Below are 25,411 nucleotides of genomic sequence, written 5' to 3' on the forward strand. Positions count from 1 at the left end.
AATTTATCAGACCACGTCCGGGAAAATATTCTCCGAGTTGACAAACTTGGACAATAGCCGTTCATAAAAGGATCCTCTGCCGATTGAAGGCGAAATTAATATAAGTGTTTGAGATGAACTGTTCATGGAAGTAGAAGGGTTTTCTTTATGAAGCAACGTATTGCGGCGGCCCTTGCAGTCATCTTGGCCCTTGGTTGAGTCATCTGGCAAAAACGGGGACAAATCCTAACTGGATGAGGCTCTCCGGAGCAGAGATCACGTCTCAAAGGAGTTAACCCTTCTAGGCTGTGGGTTCCTGTGCTCCTTTGTGTGTTGTGGGCCGGAAGTATAAAGTCGAACATCTTTAATCGCATCTAGTGCGCGATATATTTCTTCGAGAAAAGAATTCATCTCTTCCCGGGCAGGGATTTCGGACTTGTTGCTCAAAGACTGCTCCCATAATGAGAGAGTGGCCTTTGGCAGCTTGAGGCAATCTCAAATTTCTGTGAAAACCTGGGAGTATTCAAGGGCATTCCAACACCCTTGAATTGTGCCTTGAAGATCCTTTAAGGCCGTTCCCGATTCGCTTCCTACGGTTGGGAGATTGAAAAGGATTTTCAATTGGCTATTTACTAAAAGTCGCTTGTTTTCAAAACGATCCCATCATTTGAAAGCGGAGATTTGCTAGCAATGGCGTGAGCTTCGCCGCTTGTTTTGGCATTCAAGTGGAACTATTTGTCCACTGGAGTCAGCCGGGAATTGTTATCGTAGATAGCTGTAATTAGGTCAGCCCCTAAAGAACGTCTAAACGGATGGGTTTGCCCTTGCCTGAGAACTGGAGGCGGACAGACGATCAATATCTTAATTTACCTGTGACGCATATCTTTCGTAAACCGATTAATAGTGCTCATACTTGTTCTGAAGCTTGCGGAAGGCAAGCTAATCTGGAAACTGTTTCGTACTCGCGCTCAACTTTTTCCTATAATGGACTGGTTTAGATCTAGGTGGATCTTTAGTGTGAATGAATTGGGCTCGGCAGTGGATGGTGCATCTCAGCTTCTAGAGGGCCTTTACTCTTGGATCTTAAATTCTCTGAGGGTGCGGACCCCGTGTCCTTTTGGCTAGGCTCCCGCCTCTGGCCTTCCTTCGAAAGCTCTAACTGAACAGCTTTTCTGTTGTGACGCGCGTCCTTCGGAGTAAACTGCTGTCTTCCCACGCCTTCAGACATAATTATATTCATTTGGAATAAAGAGCGGAGCAAACACAAATAGAGGAAACGTGTAAATATCGCCGGGGCGATACAAAAGGATAGAAAATAGGACTTTTAATTATGTAATTATTTATTATAATTTACATACAAAATGCATATATATGCTGTAAAAGTGAAAGTGGAAATGTAGAAGTGCGGGATGGTACGTGAAGTTGAAATGTGGTAAACCGAAACAATAATTTGATTTGAGTACCGTCAAACTGAATGTAGAAATGTAAATTAAACATAGCGTGAATTCAGTATGTGTATGTAAAGACATTAGAATAACAAGATGCGTAACGGCCATACATTGGTTTTGCACTATGCAGCCACTTTTTTAGTGACGGCCAAAATTGCTCTCTTTTCGCTCGCCAAAAATTTAGAGCGTAAAAATCCAAAAATAGAATTGTCTTGCTTGTGTGAGTAAAAACAATAAAGAAGATAGTGTGTATGTGTGCGTGCTTGTGCTAGAAGACGATTTTCGGGCCGAAATCAATTTTGATCTAAGAAACAAATTTGAATAATGTTTTGGTCAATTTCGATTCGTAATTATTATGTTTTGAAAAAAGTTCTTTTTAATATTTGTTTGATAAAAGCGCCGCTCGAATTAGCTACCGTTTACATATATTTATATTGATAATTAATAATATGTAATATATCTAATAATAGGTACCCAGGGAACACCACGGGGAGGCCATTACAATTGTAATGGGATCTTATATTTATATTTAAAAACAAGAGAGAACGCTATAGTCGAGTTCCCCGACTATCTGATACCCGTTACTCAGCTGGTGGAAGTGCGAAGGAGAGTCTTAAGCACTGACATTTTTTTTGCAATTTGTGGGCGTTAGAGTGGGCGTGGCAAAAAGTATTTTGGCAAATCGATAGAAATTTAAAAGACCAATATAAAAATGAAAAAATATCAAAACATTTTTCAAAAGTGTGGGCGTGGCAGCTTTGGGCGGTTTGTGGGCTTTAGAGTGGGCGTGGCAAAAAGTTTTTTTGGCAAATCGATAGAAATTTAGAAGACCAATGCAAAAATTAAAAAATATTGGTGTTGTAAATTTCTATCGTTTTGTTAAAAAACTTTTTGCCACGCCCACTCTAACGCCCACAAACCGCCCAAAGCTGCTACGCCCACACTTTTGAAAAATGTTTTGATATTTTTTCATTTTTGTATTAGTCTTGTAAATTTCTATCAATTTGCCAAAAAACTTTCTGCCACGCCCACTATAACGCCTACAAACCGCCAAAAACTGTGTTTAAGACTCTCCTTCTCCCTTCCAAAAGCTGAGTAACGGGTATCAGATAGTCGGGGAACTCGACTATAGCGTTCTGTCTTGTTTATACTGCAATTAAATCATTTTTCAACTCTTGTGTTCCGATGTACTATCGGTCTACCTCTAACAAACCTCCTTGGTTTAATAAAAAGTTGACACATGTAAGAAATGTTAAGTCCAGACTTTATATAAAATTTAAAAATACCGGTTCTCAATCTATATTTTCTAAATATGTAAGTGCTCGGTCAAATTTTACCGTGCTTAACGCTCAGTGTTATAAGAATTATTTAAACCGTTGTAAGTTCCAGTTCGCACAGTTTTATAATTTCGTTAACACTAAGCGCAAAACAACCAGTTACCCTTTTGAAAATACTTAGGTAACATCGGATCAGGCAATAGCCGATCTATTTGCCAAGTTTTTTCAAACCACATATTCTACGATACCTCATTCCGAACGGCCTTACTCTTACGCGGTATCAAAGTCAAATTTAATATTCTGTCCCACTTTAAACGAAAGCTCACTGCTTTATGATCTTCAGCGAGTTAAGCCTGTCTATTCGCCAGGTCCCGACGGAATTCCTGGCTGTGTGCTTAGATTCTGTGCGGAAGCCTTGTGCAAGCCTCTACTAAAACTGTTTAACTTATCTCTGGAGTCTACACAGTTCCCCCAAATATGGAAGGAGTACTTTGTGATCCCTCTCCATAAAAAAGGTAGCAAATCGGATGCAAGCAATTACAGAGGAATCTCCAAATTGTCTGCTATCCCTAAGCTTTTTGAAAACGTTATCACTCCTCATTTGAAGCACCTTTATAGGTCAATTATATCACCATGTCAGATCAACACGCAGATCAACAACTACTAACCTCCTGGAGCTAACCTCCTTCGTAGTACAGGGCTTCAAAAATAATCTTCGAACAGATGTCATTTATACGGATTTTAGTAAAGCATTCGACTCTGTTAATCATTCACTTTTAATAAAAAAACTTGATTTATTAGGTTTCCCTGTTGATCTCCTAAATTGGATTCTAAGTTATCTGAATGGCAGGACGCAACGGGTCCTCTTTAAAAATTCTCTTTCTTGTATTCTCCGGGTCACATCCGGCGTCCCACAAGGGAGCCACCTAGGTCCGCTCCTTTTTACCTTATTTATTAACGACCTTCCCTTTCGCGTGTACTAATGTACGCTGATGATGTAAAATTATGCTTGCAATATAAGGACATTTCTCGCCATTTGGAATTACAATCCGATCTAGATTGCTTTCAAACTTGGTGCCGTGATAACGTATTAAGCTTAAATGGCTCTAAGTGTAAAGTTATGACCTTTTATCGTGCCAACTCAATGCACGCAACTTACACTTTAAGTGGGTGCTCTTTGGAAAGAATAACACATGTTGATGATCTTGGTGTTCTTCTGGACCCTAAACTTAATTTTCAGACCATATTTCGTCTATTGTCGATAAGGCCAGGGGTGTGCTTGGTTTCATAAAACGGTGGTCAAAGGAATTTGATGATCCTTACATGACCAAAACCTTATTTATTTCTCTAGTCCGTCCGATCCTCGAGTATGGATCACCTGTTTGGAGTCCACAATATGAAGTTTACTCGGACCGCATCGAATCGGTTCAAAAGAACTTCTTACTTTTTGCCTTACGGCGCCTTAATTGGGATGCAAACCTTAGATTACCTCCTTATTCAAGTAGATTAATGTTAATTAACTTACCCTCCTTAGCTTACCGTAGAACGATGCTTGGAACAGTCTTTATTTTTAACCTTATTCGTGGTGAAGTGGATAGTCCCGACTGGGTTAGTCGGCTAAACTTCACTGTTCCGAGCAGATTTACTAGAAATTACGTACCTCTAATTTTAAATCATTGTAGATTGAACTATGAGTTGCATGATCCCTACAGAGTATTATGTTCTGACTATAATAGATTCTATCCTATTATCTCTAATTCTGACTCTCTGCCGTTTTTAAAGCGATCAATACTAACGTACTTAACGAATTTTTAGATCTTACTACTATATAGATATATTTCCTCGTCCTTTACTGTCTTCTATATCGCGTCTATCTTCCCGCGATTCGAGCCGTACGATACACGGCAGCGCCCCTCGGTCGGTTGGGCGGGAGGTGGGGCCGTGGGACTCGCGTAAAAAAAAAAAAAAGAAATATCTTTCAAACGTCGCACGCTGAATACTCTAATAAAAACTATTTTAATATAAAGTCATATTTGAAAATTATTATGCATTATTATGTGCACAGTTTGTGCTATTATTATTGCTATGTTGAATTTAAATAATTGTTATGTTAAGGCAATGCAAAACTAGAGTTTTTAAGTGGTGGCAATTTACAAAAAAAAATAATATAGATATAAAGTCTAACAACTTCTTAATTGAAGGGCACATTTTGTCATTTTTACAATGCATGTGCATACGTGTGCACCAATACAGTGGTCAGCTGTCGCTGTATGCGTACAAGAGAGCTGATGGCTCTAGAGCTCTCCGCTCTTTGGCTTTTGAACAAAATTTCGAGAGAGCCTGGAGCCAGTTGAAAAGCCAGCACAAAAAAATTGTGCGCAAAAAAATCGTATGGCGTTACGCATCTTGTTATTCTAATGTCTTTGGTGTATGTATGTTACGTATGTATGGTACATTTGCACAATTCGAATTATAAACCAAAATTTCTTGTGTTGGGGGAGTTATGAATATGCAGAACATGGAGCAAAACGAACTATGCAAACCTGTCGGCCAAAGGAAAGGAAAATAAATATGGCGGTCGGCAAACGGCTTACACTAGTATATTGGCGTCGAATAAGCATATGTACTTAGATTTTGAAAGCTAATGCTCGAAGATCCGGCTCGAAGGACCATCAAATGCAGCGCTGGACTCCGAACTATGCTGCTGGGGCCGATTCATTCCAAAGTGACAGCTCAGTAGGAAAAAGACGGAATGTTGAGGTAGCTGCGTAGTTCTCTTTGAAAACGATTTTTTATTCTTTTCTATATAATATTCGATCGTAGAAGAAAGACTAATCAGAAAGAAGAAGAAGAAAGCTCGTAGCAGACGAAGCAAAGTGTGGCCAGCGGTGCCTAAAGCAATAAGACTCCCTTTGGAGTCCCTCTTCCGTTTAGGTACGTCCCTCTTCCGTTTAGGTACGCCTGAATCTGGCAAACGAAATTGGCTTAAACAAATTGATACCCAGTTAAATTTGGATTCAGTGAGAAATTTGCGACGCAGTTAAGTAGACATTTCCGTCCATATATTCTTGAATAGTATCAAAAGCTAAGTTGATATAGCCATTGCAGTCCTTGCCTTTCCACGCAAAATAGTCTCTTAGTTTTAAAGCAATCTGCCATAAACTTATCAAAAAGTCTTCTTTCTAAAGCAGGATGTATACAAATCGAACAAAAATCACTATCGTAAGTATGCCTCTGCTGTAAGCAAAGACTTTTAGCGTTACCCGATACCGGAGAACGAAAGTATATTGCGTGAAATTTAAATACAAAGCTGGAGAGGCCTCAAGGCGGAGGTCACTAGGTCAAACGGTAATGGTGTGGTCTTTGGACAAGCACAAAGAGGACGCACCGTAAACTAACGGGACGTTCGTGGACCTGGAACACGAGCGGGCCGTGCGCAAAAGAGGGAAATAAAAGGATCGCCCCGGCAAATAAAAAATGGCGCAAGCGCAGATCGATGATCACTGCAAGTGATGGAGCGGAGCAACGCAGAGATCCTCGGGACACAGGGGAACACAACGACCAGGCGTGGTCAGAAGGGATTGCGGAGTCAGTGGTTGGTGTCCTGTTACAGGAGCGGTCATAACAGACGTGCTCTTCCGGGTGTTGCAACGGTGGTTCTGGGAAGAGCTCTGGTTCGTCCTAACGGATGACACACCTTTCGGCTCCGCCAACATAACAACCTAGGTCTCTTTCGAGCCGGTACGGTGCTCGCTGTCGAACACGACGATGGACGACGGCACGAAGCAAATGGCGAGAACTGTAGTAGTCTATAAATGAGTGGTCTAACAATAAATTATACTTAATCACACAAATTATAAATTCTCTGAGCTAGCCGTTGCAATTGTAGCGAGTAGAAACAAGGAAAAAATCACACTATGAAGACTAAATTTATATTTTATTGATTTTCATTTCCGTTTTAAATTTTGTTAATAAAAAAAATTCGTTTAAAATAATCGATATTAATAGTGTATAAGGCATACAAATTTAGAGGGATACACCTAAAAAAATAAAATACGAAACGCTTTTGTAACTCTTACAAACTAAATACATATCTATTAAAATTATATATATCTTTTTACTTTATACATACCAATTTACCATTGTTATTATTATTCCCGCTATTATATAGCCCCGCCTGTATTTATGGCCCTACGAATTGAAGTTAATTAAATTGTCTGATACCGAAAAATGAAACACTTAATCACGCAATATTGTAAACTAAGACCAACAAGAACACACTTGTTTGGGAACGAGACACCCTGTATGCGCGAACAAGTCACCTTTTATCTTTGTTTACATTATCATTTGTCTGCAGCTTCAGCGGAGCTTATCAGCGGAATCAATGTAAGCATCGCACCGCTGTAATTGTCCGCGAGCTTGCCCAGTACTTTTCCAAACTTCTATCTCCCTTCTAACTGTAACTTGTTTACGTCTTATGCTAGTTTAATCGTATGGCGTGAGACAGCCAAAGCTTAAGTTAGTCACATTTTTGATCTGCAAGAAAACGTACGCATCGGTGTCGAACTAATTAATATTAAGTGTCTGAAATTAGCCAATAAATCAAACTAAACAGTAACACTGGCGGGTTTATTTATGAACATAAGAAAAATTGGTCCTTCGAGAGCCGGATTACCGGAACTGCGTTTCTTTTGGGCATTTTATTTTGATTATTGGCCTTTTGGCAAACGGCGATCTATAGATTCCTACATCGTATAGAATCGTTCCCTTCTTTCGACCACCATGCGGAGTGTGATTCAACAATGGGGCTTCTGCAAAAGCCAAATTACTCGTGCGCATAATAATGCCTTAAAATTTGTTGATGACATTCATTCAGTGTAAACAATAGTTGTCCGCCTGGCGCAACTACAGGAAAATTATTTGCGGTTCGTACGGCTCTCGGAAGAGCTGTATGCATTTAAATCGGAAGCCGATTGGGAGGATTTTGACGCATATGAGGGCAAACATTATCCTACACACGCTATTCTCAGCAATACTTTGGAGGAGTTGAGACGGGATGTCACCTCAAACAGTATTGATGCCACAGTTCAAGCCGCAGACACATCCCAGAGAAGTCATGTCGATTTTCAGTTCGAGCGAATTAAACTTCCTACTTTTTCTGGAAATTATGAGGACTGGAAACATTTTTCGGACGTGTTTATTGGATCGATTGCTTCCAATTCGAGCCTGACGGATTGCCAACGAGACGCGCTTGCATTAGTTAAACATATTCCAGTTACTAATGACAACTATCGGGAAGCATGGGATCGGCTGGAACAGCGATATAACAAACAATCGCTAATTATTCGATCGTTCTTAAACAGTTTCATGAGCCTTCCGAGTGCTATAAATTCAAATATCGGCACAGTGCGGAAAATTGCCGATGGTGCAGACGAAGTTATTCGTGGTCTACGAGCGAAGAGAGGGATCCCTGGCTGATTTTCATTTTACTTTCAAAATTAGATAGCGGTACCCGCCAAGCCTGGGCTCAGTGCGCAGAATCCGAGGAAAAAGGTGTGACCATCAACCGATTCATGAAATTTCTCACATCACGCTGCGATACGTTGGAGGCTTTTAACTTAACTCGATCAACCCAAGCTCGACGCGCAGCTACAACGCACCACGCAGACACGCATCCAAGACGGGAAGAGCCAAAGTGCACATCGTGCCAGCAGAATCACCAACTGTTTAAGTGTCCTCAATTCATCGCACTCGACATTGCATCTCGCCGAGACTTCCTCAAATCAAGAAAGCTCTGTTTCAATTGCCTCAGCCCGGCTCATATGGTGGGCAACTGTACATCGAGGCATACTTGTCGGATCTGCCGCCGCAAGCATCATACTTTGGTTTATGGCTCGTCGCAGCCAATTCAAAATGGCAACAACATTGACACAGCAAGTGTTGACAGCCGCGATCGACCAGCAGTCTCACATGCGGGATCTACAATTGGCCACAATCAACCGCTAGCTCGAGAAGGCCATCGCGTGGGAAGCGAGACTCCCGCGGAAAACAACTTTACGCATCATACTCTGGAGAATATTCCGGCGGCTGGTTCTCAGACTCTGTTGCCAACCATCCTTGCTGACGTCATCGACGCCTGGGGAAACACTACACCCTGCAGGCTGCTTCTGGACACTGGATCTACAATAACCTTGGCATCGGAATCATTTGTTCAGCGTATATGCGTGCGTCGAACCCACGCACGGATTTCTATTCTCGGTCTCGACGCCAACAGCGCGGGCGTTACCCGAGGACGCGCACATATCAAGCTGCGCTCTCGTCATTCGGGCCAAACTGTCGAATTGGTCTCGTTCATTCTCAACTCGCTGACGTCATCACTTCCTGCCCAAGTTATTGACACCTCATCCTCTACGTGGAGGCAAATCTGCGAGCTTCCTTTGGCAGACCCAACGTTCTGCACACCTGGAGCAATCGATGTCATTGTTGGATCGGATCAACTTTGGTCTCTATACACAGGAGATCGGAAACACTTTGGTAACGACTTTCCTATCGCTCTCAATACTGTATTTGGTTGGATTCTTGCAGGCTCTTACTCTGCATTCGATGATCACCCTACTTCTGCGGTTACTCATCACGCGGACCTAGACACGATGGTTCGTTCATTCATGGAGATGGACAGCATTCAGCCTAACCAGGCTCCTCTGGACGCCAGCGATCCCACAGAGCGTCATTTTGCTGCCACACACAAGCGCTCGACGGACGGGGTGTACGTCGTCGAGTATCCCTTCAAGGAGAAGGCACCGCCTATTGATTCGACCTTGCCACAGGCCATCAATCGCTTCTTCTCGCTGGAACGCAAATTTCGTCGGTATCCTACTTGCAACGTGCACATATGGAACAACTGACCTCGGCTCAGGTTGAGGAGTCCCCAGACACCTGCTTCTATTTGCCGCCCCACGCTGTCATCAAACTGGACAGTCTGACTACCAAATGTCGTGTAGTTTTTGATGGATCAGGAAAGGACAGCTCTGGAGTATCGCTCAATGACAGACTACATATTGGTCCACCGATTCAACGCGATCTTCTTGGCGTTTGTCTACGCTTCCGGCAGCACCAATATGTTTTATGCGCAGATGTCGAAAAGATGTTTCGAGGCATTAAAATCTTTAAGCCACACACCAATTTTCAGCGAATGGTTTGGCGCAAGACTGAGAATGAACCTCTGCTTCATTTTCGCCTGCTGACGATTACCTACGGATTGGCACCGTCACCATTTCTGGCTGTTCGAGGTTTAAAGCAACTTGCGGACGATCATGGCCATGAATACCCTGCAGCAGCTCACGCTCTTCTGCACGATGCCTATGTGGACGATATCCCTACAGGCGCCAACACATTCGAGGAGCTTATGATTCTCAAGGACGAGCTTATAGCCCTCTTGGATAAGGGAAAATTCAAGCTACGCAAATGGAGTTCTAATAGTTGGCGTCTTCTGAAATCATTACCAGAGGAAGATAGATGTTTTGAACCTATCCAGCTCCTCAACAAATCAGCTGCGGATTCACCTGTCAAAGTTCTTGGTATCCAATGGAACCTAAAGGGATGCGATGCGACCATTTCTCCGACGAAAAGAGAACTCTTGTCTCAGCTATCAAGAATTTATGATCCGTTTGGACTGGTAGCGCCGGTCACAGTTCTACTCAAGCTAATCTTCCAAGAAAGCTGGACAAGTGTCCTGCAGTGGGACGACCCCGTTCCTGAAAGTCTACGTGCGCGCTGGAGAGCCTTAGTAGAGGATTTGCCAGCACTTACGCAATGCCAAGTACCACGGTATATTGCGTCACCATTTCGAGATGTTCAACTACACGGATTCGCCGACGCATCCTCGCACGCCTACGGTGCGGTAGTTTACGCTCGAGTTGCAGTTGGATGCAGCTTTCAAGTAACTCTGGTTGCCGCCAAAACACGGGTAGCCCCGATCAAGCCCGTATCAATTCCACGTTTGGAGCTAAACGCTGCGTTACTTCTATCTCGATTGCTGTCTATTGCCAAAACATCACTAACAATTCCTCTTTTCAGCACGAGCTGCTGGACAGATTCAGAAATTGTGCTACACTGGCTTTCAGTTCCCCCTCGACGGTGGAACACCTACGTCTGCAACCGAACTTCTGAGATATTGAGCGACTTTCCCCGTAGCTGCTGGAACCATGTTCGCACGGAAGACAATCCTGCTGATTGTGCTTCCCGAGGACTTCATCCGTCAAAGCTTCTGGAGCATCGACAGTGGTGGAAAGGTCCGTCCTGGCTGGCCACACCCACCTCTGAGTGGCCACCTTCTACAAGCAAGTTCAGCGTATCTTCAAGTTTCGATGTCAACACCGAAGAACGAGCCATAAAGCCCACGACTCTACATAACTTTCCTGATGAAAGTATACACGAGTTACTCATCCACAAATTCTCAACCTGGACGCGTCTTATAAGGGTATCTAGCTACTGTCATCGCTTTATTCACACTCTTCGATCTCATCATAGGAATTCGGCACCGTCTGAAGAGTTGCTGGACGCACAGCGCCGACTTATTCGACATGTGCAACAAAAATCCTTTGCCAGAGAATATGCGCAGCTAGAGAATCGACGCCAGCTTAACGCTAAATCGCATCTTATCCGGTTTTCTCCGTTTCTGGATGATTATGGAGTAATGCGAGTCGGTGGGAGAATCGAGCAATCTACACTCAACTACAACGCCAAGCACCCGATTCTGATACCTAAAGATACACCACTAGCTGGACTGCTGGTTCGACATTTTCATGTCTCCTATCTGAACACTGGAGTTGATGCAACGTTCACCAATCTTCGTCAGCAGTACTGGATTCTGGGAGCCCGCAATCTCGTCAGAAAGGCAGTCTTCCAATGCAAATCCTGTTTTCTTCAACGAAAGGGCACAAGCAACCAGATCATGGGAGAGCTACCAATTCCTCGGGTTCAAGCTAGCCGCTGCTTTCAACACACAGGGCTGGACAACGCTGGACCGATCGCAATCAAGGAATCAAAAGGAAGAACTCCACGCATCGGAAAGGCATGGTTTTCTATTTTCGTGTGCCTCACTACAAAGGCACTTCACATCGAGGTTGTTGGTGAGCTAACTACACAGGCTTTCATCGAGGCTTTCATGGAGGCAAGCAAACTTTGGATGACATGAGACGTCTGGCCATTCAACAAGCCAAAGATGAGGAACTAGCAGGATTCTTTGCCAATGAAGGGATTTCTTGGCACTTTATACCCCCGTCTGCTCCCCATTTTGAAGGGATGTGGGAAGCTGGAGTTCGCTCAATTAAACTCAATATGAAACGGATACTTGGGTCAAAGGCTTTAACGTTTGAGGAGCTCTCTACTGTCCTCACCCAAATTGAAGCTATCCTGAATTCACGCCCGCTGTGCCCAACTGTCTGCTCCCCATTTTGGAGGGATGTGGGAAGCTGGAGTTCGCTCAATTAAACTCCATATGAAACGGATACTTGGGTCAAAGGCTTTAACGTTTGAGGAGCTCTCTACTGTCCTGACCCAAATTGAAGCTATCCTGAATTCACGCCCGCTGTGCCCAACTGGGGATAATTCTTTGGATCCACTGACGCCTGCTCATTTTTTGACTGGATCACCGTATACTGCATTGCCTGAACCCTGTCGTCTGGATATGCAAGTCAATCGATTGGAGAGGTGGAATCAGCTGCAAGCCATGGTTCAAGGCTTTTGGAAAAGGTGGCATATGGAATACCTGACATCTCTTCATGAGCGGACAAAGTGGAATCTGGAAACCGAGAATCTGAAGATCGACACACTGGTAGTACTCAAGGAGCCCAATCTACCGCCCTCTAAATGGATTCTTGGCCGCATCACCGCAGTGCACGCAGGAATCGACGACAAGGTCCGAGTCGTTACAGTGAAGACTGCTCACGGATTATACAAACGCCCAATTGCCAAAATCGCTGTACTGCCTCTCTGCTGAACAACCGTTCAGGAGGGCCGGTATGTTTGGGAACGAGACACCCTGTATGCGCGAACAAGTCACCCTTTATCTTTGTTTACATTATCATTTGTCTGCAGCTTCAGCGGAGTTTATCAGCGGAATCAATGTAAGCATCGCACCGCTGTAATTGTCCGCGAGCTTGCCCAGTACTTTTCCAAACTTCTAACTCCCTTCTAACTGTATCTTGTTTACGTCTTATGCTAGTTTAATCGTATGGCGTGAGTACAGCCAAAGCTTAAGTTAGTCACATTTTTGATCTGCAAGAAAACGTACGCATCGGTGTCGAACTAATTAATATTAAGTGTCTGAAATTAACCAATAAATCAAACTAAACAGTAACACTGGCGGGTTTATTTATGAACAACACTCATTCACTGAAATATTTTTTGCAGTGCGTTTTTTTGCAGAGGTGTAACCAATGCAACAATTTTTACACGAATAGTATAAATTCGGTAATAACATCACATAAATAGTTGCTAAAGGTGTTGGCAAAAAGTTATTATTAATATTCCAAAATGCTGTCTTATTCTTACAACTACCTATGCAATATTACTGGTTCTCCTATATTGAAAATCAATAGACTTATACCGGATCAATACTTCTGGCTGTAAATCCTTATAAATCCATTAATATATACAATACGGTAAGCTTAAAGCAAAAACATTGTAAAAGGATTTTTGTTTTATATTATTTTACCGAGGGCGTCCTGTGCAATTTTTTTTGGAATAGAAACACTTCGCCGTTCGTTGACGTGTGAAGACGTGTTTTTTAATCGAGCTCCATATCGGTTAATCTGAGTGAATGGTTATTAATATAAAACAAATAAATAAATCAAAAGCGAAAGAGACGCTCTGTGCGATGCACCATCGCTCGAATACATATTCTGTGTTTGAAACATACAAGTAGTTTTTTTTTTTTTTTTTTTTTACATCTTCAAACAAAAGATCAAAAACAAAAAAAGAAAGCAAATAAAAACAATAACTATGAGTCAGAACGACGTTCGCGCTCAGCGTCAACGCGAGCAAGACGACCGCCGGCTCTCATTGCAACGAAACAACGCTTACTTCTCATACGTCTCCGCGACTTCTGCAGACAGCGAGCGGTCAATCACCCCTAACCCGACGAATTTACTTTTGCCAACATTTCAAGAAAGAGCGCGTTCTTGCTCTCCCTCATTACCAGCTTCGTCACAAAACCCGCAAGCACCAAACACTTACGAAATTTTTTTACGCTTGCCTACGGTGACTAGTACTGTGACAACAACAACCAACTGCAATCACAACAACAACTGGAACGGTATCATCGCCTCGCTCAATTTCGTCGACGCAAGTACTTGCTCGCCCTGAGCCAGCGATCAAAACAAAAACGCAACTTAACGGTTCCGCTGTGCTAGCAGAAAACCAAAACAAAAACAAGAATGCCGGGTCGACCATACAGACTGGAATGGATCGCTACATAACAATTAGAAGAAAACTCAGCCCTCAAAATAATAAAAATCAACAATCCGAAAATAAGGCAAAAATTACACGAGACGATGTCACTAATAAAACGCCAGCAAACACCAACAGATTTGAGCTTCTGGCAAATTCTACTGATGAAAGTGTACAAACGGCAAAGCCATCTAAAGAGGAACCTAAGAAGGTTAAGCCTCCTCCAATATACATTCGCGAAAAAAGCTCAAGTGCCTTAGTGAACAAAATAGCGACATTAATAGGTGAAAACTCGTTCTACATAATCCCCCTAAGAAAAGGGAACATTAATGAAACAAAAGTTCAAACTCACACTGAGGCTAGCCATCGTCTCCTAACCAAATTCCTGGACGATGCAGGAAAAAACTTTTATACATACCAACTAAAAAGCGCAAGGGGCCTACAGGTTGTTCTCAAAGGGATTGAGGCAACTGTTTCGACCACTGAAATCATAGAAGCGCTCAAGGAAAACAACTTTAATGCAAAAATGGTCATGAACATACTTAACAAAAATAAGGAACCACAACCAATGTTCAAAATCGAGTTGGAGCCAGAGAGCCAGGTACTAAAAAAAAATGAAGTTCACCCAATCTACAAGTTACAGCTCCTATTGCATCGGCGTATCACAGTAGAAGAGCCACACAAGCGCAACCGCCCAGTGCAGTGCACTAACTGCCAAGAATATGGCCACACTAAGGCTTACTGTACACTGAACTCTATCTGCGTAGTCTGTAGTGAAGCCCACAGCACAGCGAACTGTCATAAGAACAAGGAAGACAGCTCTGTTAAAATGTGCAGCAACTGCGGTGGAAGTCACACAGCGAATTGGCGTGACTGTGTAGTATATAAGGAACTAAAGAACCGTCTTAACAAACACGGAGAATCAACACGAGCTCAGGCCACACACATCAGTCACACTCCGCCACAATCGGGCCCCTCTTACACGGCACCCCTTCCTACACATCGTAACAATCCTAGCGTTTCCTTCGCTACTGCCTTAAGATCGGGAATTAAAAGCGTGAATCCAATAACACAAAAGTCAACTACTACGCGGGAAGAACAGGAAATAACTACTTCGAACGATCAAACGCAGCATATATCAACTGGCATTGAAACGATGATGATCTCACTCCAGCAAACCCTAAAAGAATTTATGACATTCATGCAAACCACAATGCAAGAGCTTATGCGAAACCAAAATATGCTGATAAAGCTTCTCGTGTCATCAAAATCAACATAATGTCTCCACTTCAAATATCTATATGGAACGCGAATGGCGTTTCACGGCATAAACTCGAACTTGCCCAGTTCCTATCCGAAAAAAATATTGACGTCATGCTCCTCTCCGAGACACATCTAACAGACAAGCACAACTTCCAAGTTCCAGGATTCCTATTCTACGCCACTAACCATCCGGACGGAAAAGCCCATGGCGGCACTGGCATACTTATCAGAGGTCGCATCAAACACCACCTTCATAATAGAACTGAGACGGACTACCTGCAATCCACTTGCATAAGCATGCAATCTAGCATCGGCCCCGTCACTCTGGCCGCAGTCTACTGCCCACCTCGTTTTGCAGTTTCTGAGGACCAATTCTTGGAATTTTTCAACTCACTCGGTGAGCGATTTATAGCGGCTGGTGACTACAATGCCAAGCACACGCACTGGGGTTCACGCCTTTTAAACCCAAAGGGCAAACAACTTTACAACGCGCTCATTAAGCCTCGAAATAAGCTCGATAATGTCACTCCGGGTAGGCCTACATACTGGCCAGCAGATCCAAATAAGCTCCCGGATCTCATTGACTTCGCAATAATAAGAAAGATCCCTGGAAATAATATTACGGCTGAGTCACTTGCAGAACTATCAACAGATCACTCACCAGTTTTACTTGCTCTCAGGCATCGACCACATACAACTGAGCACACCTACAGGCTGACAGGCAACAGGACCAACTGGGCAAGGTACACGAAATATGTTTGTACTCACATGGTACCAACTCAAACAGTGTCTACCCATGAGGATATTGACCGCCTGACCGAATCGATGGAGGAAAATCTTGTTGCTGCAGCCAAGGCCTCTACCCCTCCAGACACACACAAAATGACAAATCATACCAAGACAACTCGCGAAATCGAACAGCTAGTACTTGAAAAACGAAGACTAAGAAGAGAATGGCAGAATCACAGATCCCCAAAGGCTAAGGAACAGCTAAAAATAGCAACACGTAGACTAACCAGGGCACTTAAGCTTGAGGAAGCAAACGCCCAGCATCTATATATCGAACAACTATCGCCCAACAGCAAGAAGAACCCTTTGTGGAAAGCACACAAAAATATTCAGCCACCAGCAGAAACAGTCGTTCTGCGAGGCCCCTCAGGAAGCTGGATACGCAGCGAACAAGATAGAGCAATTGCATTCGCCGATCACCTTCAAGGCGTATTCCAACCAAATACTGCTAGCAACTCATTTGTCCTACCTGTAGCAATTAAAATCCAGCCACCAATAAATCCAATAACATAACGTGAGATAGCATCTATAATAAAAGATCTGGATCCCAAAAAATGACCTGGACACGACTTGGTGACACCAAAAATGATCATAGAACTCCCACCGTGTGCGGTTCTGACCTTATGCAATCTCTTTAACGCTATTGCGAAACTTGGATACTATCCCCAAAGGTGGAAAAAGGCGGTCATAGTGATGAGTCCCAAGCCAGGCAAAGACAAAACGCAACCCTCATCCTACAGACCAATCAGTCTCCTATCGTGTCTCTCGAAACTGTTTGAAAAGGCATTTTTAAAACACCTAGCTCCCTACCTAAGAATGCGAAACACAATACCATCCCATCAATTTGGTTTTCGCAAAAATCATGGAACGATCGAACAGGTCAATCGCATCACAAACGAAATTCGTACTGCTTTTGAGCACCGGGAATACTGCTCAGCAATATTCTTAGATGTCGCACAAGCATTTGATCGAGTCTAGCTGGAAGGACTAATGTACAAGATAACAAAACTGCTTCCCCAGAATACCCACAAAGTGTTCGAATCTTATCTCTTCAAAAGAGTGTTCTCAATCAGGTGTAACAGTTCGACTTCACACGACCGCGTCATCAATGCTGGAGTTCCCCAAGGAAGTGTGCTGGGCCCCGTTCTTTACACTTTATATACAGCAGACATGCCTACAAGCTATCAGCTCACAACCTCTACGTTAGCTGACGATACCGCAATACTCAGCCGATTCAAATGCCCATTAAAGGCAACAGAAAAACTTGACTGCCATCTTAAAACAGTGGAAAGATGGTTTGCGGACTGGCGCATTAAGATAAACGAGACAAAAGCAGACATGTAACATTCACACTGAATAGACAAACCTGCCCACCATGTACCCTAAACAATACACTCATCCCACAATCAGACGTAGTAACATATCTCGGGGTTCACCTAGATAGACGCCTCACCTGGCGGCGACTCATAGAATCTAAAAGGACTCATATGAAGCTTAAAGCAGGCAATCAACAGTTGAAGAGAGTTAAGAGTTCTACAAACTCATCCTCAGCGATCTTTTGTTTTAGTTTAAAGTGCAAGTTGTGCATGTCGCAGACATCAATTCTTTGACCTTCATTGTGGAAAAAAAACCGTTTCTTATCCCTGGTAAGCGTTCCTGCATTAATTGCCGATTTGCTAACTGCGCCGACCAGCAGACTTAAAAATTCTCTTGTTGTCGACTTAATTTAAATAATTCATGTAACCTTTCCACAAGGAAAAAAAACCTTCAACGGCCGGTTCCGTCGATTTCTAAGTTCCTTTTATGTAGCCGAGCTCCCTTTGGTACAGGAGCTTGTAATGTTAGACTCCGATCTAATTCGGGGTGAAATTGGTGAATGGTCCCCGCTGATACGCCTTGTTGAGGTATCTTCTGTGGAGTGGCCGTTCGTCTGAGCTCCATCCATCGATGTATGTGGCTGTTAAAACACTCTTACGACTCTGGTTCTGGTGTCGGGGTGTCTTGATGCCTTAGAAAGCTATCCGTAATGATTGTGGATAGTCCAGGTGGTTGTGCCATTCTAGGTTGCTCCGCAAAGGTTTGTGCGGCTTGTAACTTAGCGACTGATTCATCCATTGTGGTGTCAATCTGGTCTGTTAGGTGTCCTAACTCCTTCTTCTGGATTTCGAAGTTTTCGAGACTCTATTGACTCCCAAGTTGTCCGAAGATTAATAGTATCATTAAAAGATGATAACATTTTTATTCCGAACCAGGAAATACAAACTGGTATTTATGTTGCAAATACAATTACAGCATCTAGTAATACATTTGTCCGAATTTTGAACACAACAGATTCTGATCAATTGGTCAATATAGATACTTTAAAATATGAGCCACTTTCGAACTACAATGTAGTTCAGGCAAGTGGCGAAAACAGAAATAAAACTGTCTTGTCTCAGTTGAAGAAAAATTTCCCAAAATTGTTTAATTCACAATTAGAAACCTTATGCAGCAAATATGAGCAGATATATTTGCATTAGAATCAGAACCAATAACAGTTAATAATTTTTATAAACAACAGTTGAGATTGAAAGATGATGAGCCCGTATACACAAAAAATTATAGAAATCCTCATAGTCAAGTAGAAGAAATACAAGCCCAGGTACAGAAACTAATAAAAGATAAAATAGTTGAACCATCAATTTCAGAGTACAATAGCCCTTTGCTGTTAGTACCTAAAAAATCAAGCCCAGGTTCAGATAAAAAGAAATGGAGATTAGTAATAGACTATCGCCAGATTAATAAGAAACTTTTAGCTGACAAATTTCCACTACCGAGAATAGATGATATTTTGGACCAACTAGGTCGAGCAAAATATTTTTCTTGCCTTGATTTGATGTCAGGTTTTCATCAGATCGAGCTGGATGAAGGCTCAAGAGATATAACATCTTTCTCAACCAACAATGGCTCATATCGTTTCACGCGATTGCCATTTGGTTTAAAAATAGCGCCTAATTCATTCCAAAGAATGATGACTTTAGCATTCTCCGGAATGGAACCGTCTCAGGCATTCCTTTATATGGATGACTTAATAGTCATCGGTTGTTCCGAAAATCATATGGTTAAAAACCTCACCACGCCGGCCAAGTGCACCATACATGTGTGCATAACTCACTCTCGCTATAAACATAAATATATAATATATACATAAGAGAGAGCCGCTCCGCTGCTGGCGTAACCGGCAGCGCAGCTACGCGGTTTAGGTTTAGTTGAAATATTCTTAAGATGGAATGAGCAGAGTCTTGTGAACCACTGAACGGGCAGAACCCTTTTCTGCCCAACCAAATCTCTCAATATTAATAAAGAATATCAAGAATTATAAACTTATATTCTGCCTTTTGATTTACCACGTTTGGTTATACTACATGGCGACCGTGACTCATATAGTCTGGGGGTGTCTCTCGCGCTTGCACTTCGCGGAGCACGGCTCCCTTCTTGCGCGCGTGATCGGGTTACTCTTCCGAGGGAGGGTTGAAATAACACTTTTTTTTGCCACCTTTATTTGTGTATTTTGGTTTCTTTATTTGAGAATTGATTTTAGGTATTCTGCCTGGTATGCAGCTAAATATATTTCACGATGTTCAGTGAACTTTGCTGACCACAACGTGTTATAATAAGATAATATTTAAGCCCAAAAAAAAAAACAATTAATTACCCGGAGATGTTGGTCTTGATCCTGATATGATTATATCCGACCAACATGCCTCTGTCTTACACTGCTTAGGAAGCATACGGGAACTAACACACCTGAAATGTGGTTCATTTTGCTAGAGAGCTTTTACTTGGTTCCATAAGGCGACTTGATCACCTAAGTACACTGACTCCGAAAACCCCCATCCGCCAGTCGACGGAAAGTCAGGTTGTTTGACCGATACTTTCAGACTCCACAACCTGCTGCTATTCGGAATACCCCACCCGCGGTATCTTTGCCTACTCTTTCGGAATCCACAACAGTTTTCCTTTTGCCCTGGACTCGATTTGTGAAATCTCCCATATTTTTAGAATAAGGAATTTTAAAAATTAATTTTTGTATAACAAAACAAAGGACCTCTCACCTCTCCAACATAACGAAACAAGAGAGAACGCTATAGTCGAGTTCCCCGACTATCTGATACCCGTTACTCAGCTGGTGGAAGTGCGAAGGAGAGTCTTAAACACTGACAGTTTTTGGCAATTTGTGGGCGTTAGAGTGGGCGTGGCAAAAAGTATTTTGGCAAATCGATAGAAATTTAAAAGACCAATATAAAAATGAAAAAATATCAAAACATTTTTCAAAAGTGTGGGCGTGGCAGCTTTGGGCAGTTTGTGGGCGTTAGAGTGGGCGTGGCAAAAAGTTTTTTTGGCAAATCGATAGAAATTTAGAAGACCAATACAAAAATTAAAAAATATTAAAACATTTTTCAAAAGTGTTGGCGTGGCAGTTTTGGGCGGTTTGTGGGCGTTAGAGTGGGCGTGGCAACATGAATCGACAAACTTGCGCTGCTTCTATGTCTTGGGAGTCTGTATGCTTAATCTCAACTTTCTAGCTTATGTAGTTCCTGAGATCTCGACGTTCATACGGACAGACAGACGGACAGACGGACGGACAGACGGACAGACGGACGGACAGACGGACATGGCCAGATCGACTCGGCTATTGATCCTGATGAAGAATATATATACTTTATATGGTCGGAAACGCTTCCTTCTGCCTGTTACATACTTTGCAACGAATCTAGTATACCCTTTTACTCTACGAGTAACGGGTATAAATATACATTTGTATATAAGAAGTGCCTGTAAAAATAATAACATTCGAACCGTTCATCAGTCAGCAGTCCTCACTGCCCCATAAGCTAAGATGTCGCTTGATCGGGCACTGTTTCGGCCACATTCTCTCCCCTTCACCTGTCCGCGTGCCAGATGGATCGTCGCGGCCGCGCAATACGATACCCTTTGGTCAAGGTTGTCCGTCAAACATTATGTCAACATTTTTGACCTACTCCACTTCTCGCGTCAGCACATTAATTACATATTTTTATGGATTAATATATTGTTTTTTTTTTTTTTTTTTTTCTTCTTTCTCTTATTTATTGAATCTTCCCTTTTACTTAAGAGACTAACAATAAGTTTTCAAATCTTATTCTAAGCTAGCTAATTATCATTTTATGAGATGATTTGTGCTATGTGGCCTAACAAATTTAACGCTGGGCTGGTTGATCGTTGCGGTGCAGTCGACTTTGGATGCATACTCGAAGAAGTTTCCTTGCAAGGGGATTTGGATGTGAGCCTAGTTTTTCCTTGTATTTAACTTTTCTCTCTGTTATTGTCTCAATGACAAGTTTTATTTTTAGGTCTTTGTGTATATTCTCGTTCCGAAGATACCATGGAGCTCCGGTTATGATTCTCTGAATCCTAGACTGTGCTCGCTGAATGATGTCGATGTTGCTTCTCGATGCATTGCCCCATAGCTCGGAGCCATAGGTCCATATGGGTTTCAGAACGGAGTTATACAAAAGGACTTTGTACTCCAGGCTCAGGGGAGACCGAACGTTTATAAGCCAGTGTAGATCCTTTGCTTTTAGTCTCAGGTGCGTCGTCTTGGCCTCTATGTGTTTCCGCCAGGTGAGCCGCTTGTCCAGATGAATACCTAAGTATGTTACGTCATCGGCTTGTGGGATGCGCGTGTGGTTCATAACCAAGGGCGGGCAGCTTTGTTTGTTAAGGGTAAACGTAACTTGTTTGCATTTTTGTTCGTTTACTCGTATGCGCCAATTTGCAAGCCAATTCTCTACACATGTTAAATAGCGTGCTAGTTGCATCGTAGCTTTTACTGGGCATCTGGATCGACTCAGTATTGCAGTGTCATCAGCGAATGTGGATATTGTTAGCTGGTAGTCTGTTGGGATGTCCGCTGTGTATAGGGTGTATAGAATTGGACCTAATACACTTCCTTGGGGCACTCCAGCTTCTATAGTACAATCGCTTGAAGTGCTTGAACTACATCTAACCGCGAACACTCTTTTGTATAAGTAAGACTTTAGAAGCTTATGTAAGTTTTGAGGCAGCAGTTTGGTTATTTTAAACATAAGTCCATCCAACCATACTCTATCGAATGCTTGTGCAACGTCTAAGAATAAAGCTGTACAATATTCACGATGCTCAAAAGCAGTGCGAATTTCCGTTGTGATGCGGTTAACCTGCTCAAGAGTTCCATGTTTTGCCCGAAAACCAAATTGGTGCGATGGGAGTGTGTCGTGTGTTTTAAGGTGGGGACTGATTCGTAGCAGCAGTACTTTTTCAAATAACTTGGAGAGACAAGTAAGTAGGCTTATTGGCCTGTATGATGATGGCTGTGTTTTGTCTTTCCCAGGCTTAGGGATTATAACTATAACTGATTTCTTCCACTTTTGAGGAAAGTATCCAATTTTGGTAATAGCGTTGAAGAGTAGGCAGATTTGTAGAACTGCACACATTGGAAGCTCGATGATCATTTTCGGTGTTATTAAATCGAAGCCAGGCGATTTTCCAGTCTTCAGTTGGTCTCTAATGACTTTCGTTATTTCGCTTGGCCGAAATTCTATGGGATCCTGTGGTGCTAAGTCAGATGCAGTTAATGGTGGGAGAGTAAATGAGTTAGTAGCTGGATTGGGTTGAAATACCTTTTTGAGATGATCAGCGAAGACTCTTGCTCTGTCCATGTCACTACGAGACCAGTTTCCGGTAGAGTTACGGAGGGGTACGACAGTTTCTGCTGGTGCCTGCAGATTCCTGTGGGCTTTCCACAATGAGTTTTTTGTGCTGGTGGGCGTGAGGTTCTCGATGTAACGCAGTTGTGCGTCCGCTTCTTTTTTCTTAAGCGCTTTAGTAAGTCTGCGAGAAGCTGCTTTTAGTCTACTCTTTGCGCCAGGTGATCTGTGCTCCTGCCACTCCCTTCGAAGTCGTCGTTTTTCAAGCACAAGGAGTTCGGTATCTCGACTTGTCATGTTGAACTTTTTACTGCATCCGTTGGTATCTTGTGGAGTTGACGCTTTTGCTGCTGCGACTAGTGTTGATTCTAGGCTACCAGCAAACTGATCGATGTCTTACTCGGTTTCCAATGAGCTAGAGAAGTCGGTATGTGAACAAACATATTTTTTGTATCTCTCCCAGTTGGTCCTGTTGCTTGTGAGTCTATACGATGTGTTGCAGTTGGTACAAAAGATTAAAGAGCACCGGGCAGTGATCAGATGAAAGTTCTGAAAGTGCCTCAGCTGTAATCATTGATTGGGATATCCTTTTGGTGATGGCAAAGTCAATCAAGTCTGGAAGCTTTTTAGGATCTGCTGGCCAGTATGTAGGCGTACCCGGAGAAACATAATTAAGCTTGTTTTGCGGTTTAATAATTGCGTTGTATAGCTGTTTTCCTTTAGGGGTCGCTATCCGAGATCCCCAGTACATGTGCTTGGCATTCCAATCACCAGCTGCAACAAACCTTTCACCGAGCGAGTCGAAGAGTGTTGTGAATTTGTCCTCTGATAGTGTGAAGCGGGGTGGGCAATAGACAGCAGCCAGAGTGAGAGCTCCGTTATAGCATTGGAGGCTTATAGAGGTAGATTGTAGGCAATCTTCTTGCCAATTACTAACAAAGTGGTGTTTGATTCGCGATCGTATTAGTATGCCAGTGCCTCCATGGGCCTTGCCATCCGGGTGATTCGTAAAGTAAAATTTGTATCCTGGTATTTGAAAATTGTACTTTTCAGTGAGGTGAGTCTCTGAGAGTAGCATAACATCAATGTTTCTGTCGGCTAAGAACTGAGCAAGTTCTAGCTTGTGCCGCGAAACGCCATTAGCGTTCCAGGTTGCTATTATTAGGGGAGTCATTATACTGTTTTAGAGGAAACGAGCATTTGAATAAGGATGTTTTGGTTCCTCATAAGCTCTTGCATAGTTGTTTGCATGAAGGCCATAAAGTATTTCATGCTTTGTTGCATCGAAAGCATAATCGCTTCAACGCCAATTGGCTGCTGTTGCATGTTATCGTGAGTGTTTGTTTGATGAATGGGGGTGTCCGCTGCTGGTGTTTGGATCCCTGATTTTAGTGCACTTGCAAAGGAAATATTTGGCGCTGTTCGGTAGCTGGTAGACAGAGGGATGTTAGTTGTACTCGGTTCCATTGCTTTGTGAATTGCTGGTGTGGTACGATCACGAACTGAAGTCCTTGTAAACAATGCATCCTCGCCAGTTGGCAGTGTGGTTTTCGCCACAGTTGCTGCATAATTTAATTGAGCTGTCGTCCTTGTTCTTGGGACAGTTTGCGGTACTGTGAGCATCGCTGCAAACAACGCAGATAGATTTTAGGGTGCAGTACGCTTTGGTGTGCACTAGACTCATCCGGAGTCTGCACTTTCGTTTCTTGTATGTTTCCCTTGGTAAGAGGTATAACGTGGAACTTGTTTTCTCCGATAATCGTAGCTAGTTTGTTAACCAGTGCACTTGAGGTTTTCTCTCGTATAAATATTGGTGGCGGCTTAATCTTCTTCTGCTCCTGTTCTTTGATTGGATGCACTTCGCAGTCATCCAGTAGTGCAAACCTATTTGAAGTTGATTTGTCAACGTTGGTGCGATTTATTTTCGGCTGATTGCCAGCCTGTTTGTGTTGTGGGCTTAGCTTTCGCTTTATTTGAATGCAGCGATCCAGCCCTGTTTGAAACAGTGTTGTGTTTTGTTTTGGTTCTTGTCCGCTTTTGTTTTCTAGAGTCGGAGAGAATGCACTTGCTTTGGTTGTTGTTGATTCAGCAGAAATGTACACAGCTCTCGGTACTGAGCATAGTGTTGATGTTGTTGTTGTTGTTGCTATAGGTGCAGTTGCAGTAGATATCGAAGTTACTGTGCTGGTAGCTATAGAGCTTGACACCGTTTGCAATGAGGAGAGTGCGAGAGAGACGCTCTCAATGCGTTCGGGTTCACATCGTGCAGTCATAAGCATTGGTGAGCAGGACCGCGATCGTTTGCTTTCTGCAGGTGCTAGGTCATTGACTCGATGGGTTGTTTGGCACTCACGGGCGTCAGACACGAAGGTGAAGTATGCATTGTTTCGTTGGAGAGAGAGCCGGCGCTCGTCTTGCTCTTTTTGCCGCTGAGCGCGCAATTCGCGTTGGCTCATTTTGGAACTGTCGATTTGTTTATTGTCTATTTAAATTAGCT

General features: G+C 42.9%; 1 protein-coding gene across 3 annotated transcripts in view; it reads left to right on the forward strand.

Moving 5' to 3' along the window:
- Window positions 1-25,411, forward strand: part of LOC120457663 (unconventional myosin-VIIa-like) — a 419,197-nt gene that overhangs the window by 88,873 nt on the left and 304,913 nt on the right. For all 3 annotated transcript variants that reach the window (XR_005617072.2, XM_039645159.2, XM_039645160.2), the window contains exon 4: window positions 13,306-13,368. Coding sequence is in view for 2 of the 3 variants with exons in the window: in XM_039645159.2 (XP_039501093.1) it covers window positions 13,306-13,368 (63 nt within the window). In the remaining variant the exon portion in view is untranslated. The remainder of the gene's footprint in view (window positions 1-13,305; window positions 13,369-25,411) is intronic.

The sequence above is a fragment of the Drosophila santomea genome, unplaced genomic scaffold, assembly GCF_016746245.2.
Source record: "Drosophila santomea strain STO CAGO 1482 unplaced genomic scaffold, Prin_Dsan_1.1 Segkk6_quiver_pilon_scaf, whole genome shotgun sequence".
In the NCBI taxonomy this organism is placed as follows: domain Eukaryota; kingdom Metazoa; phylum Arthropoda; class Insecta; order Diptera; family Drosophilidae; genus Drosophila; species Drosophila santomea.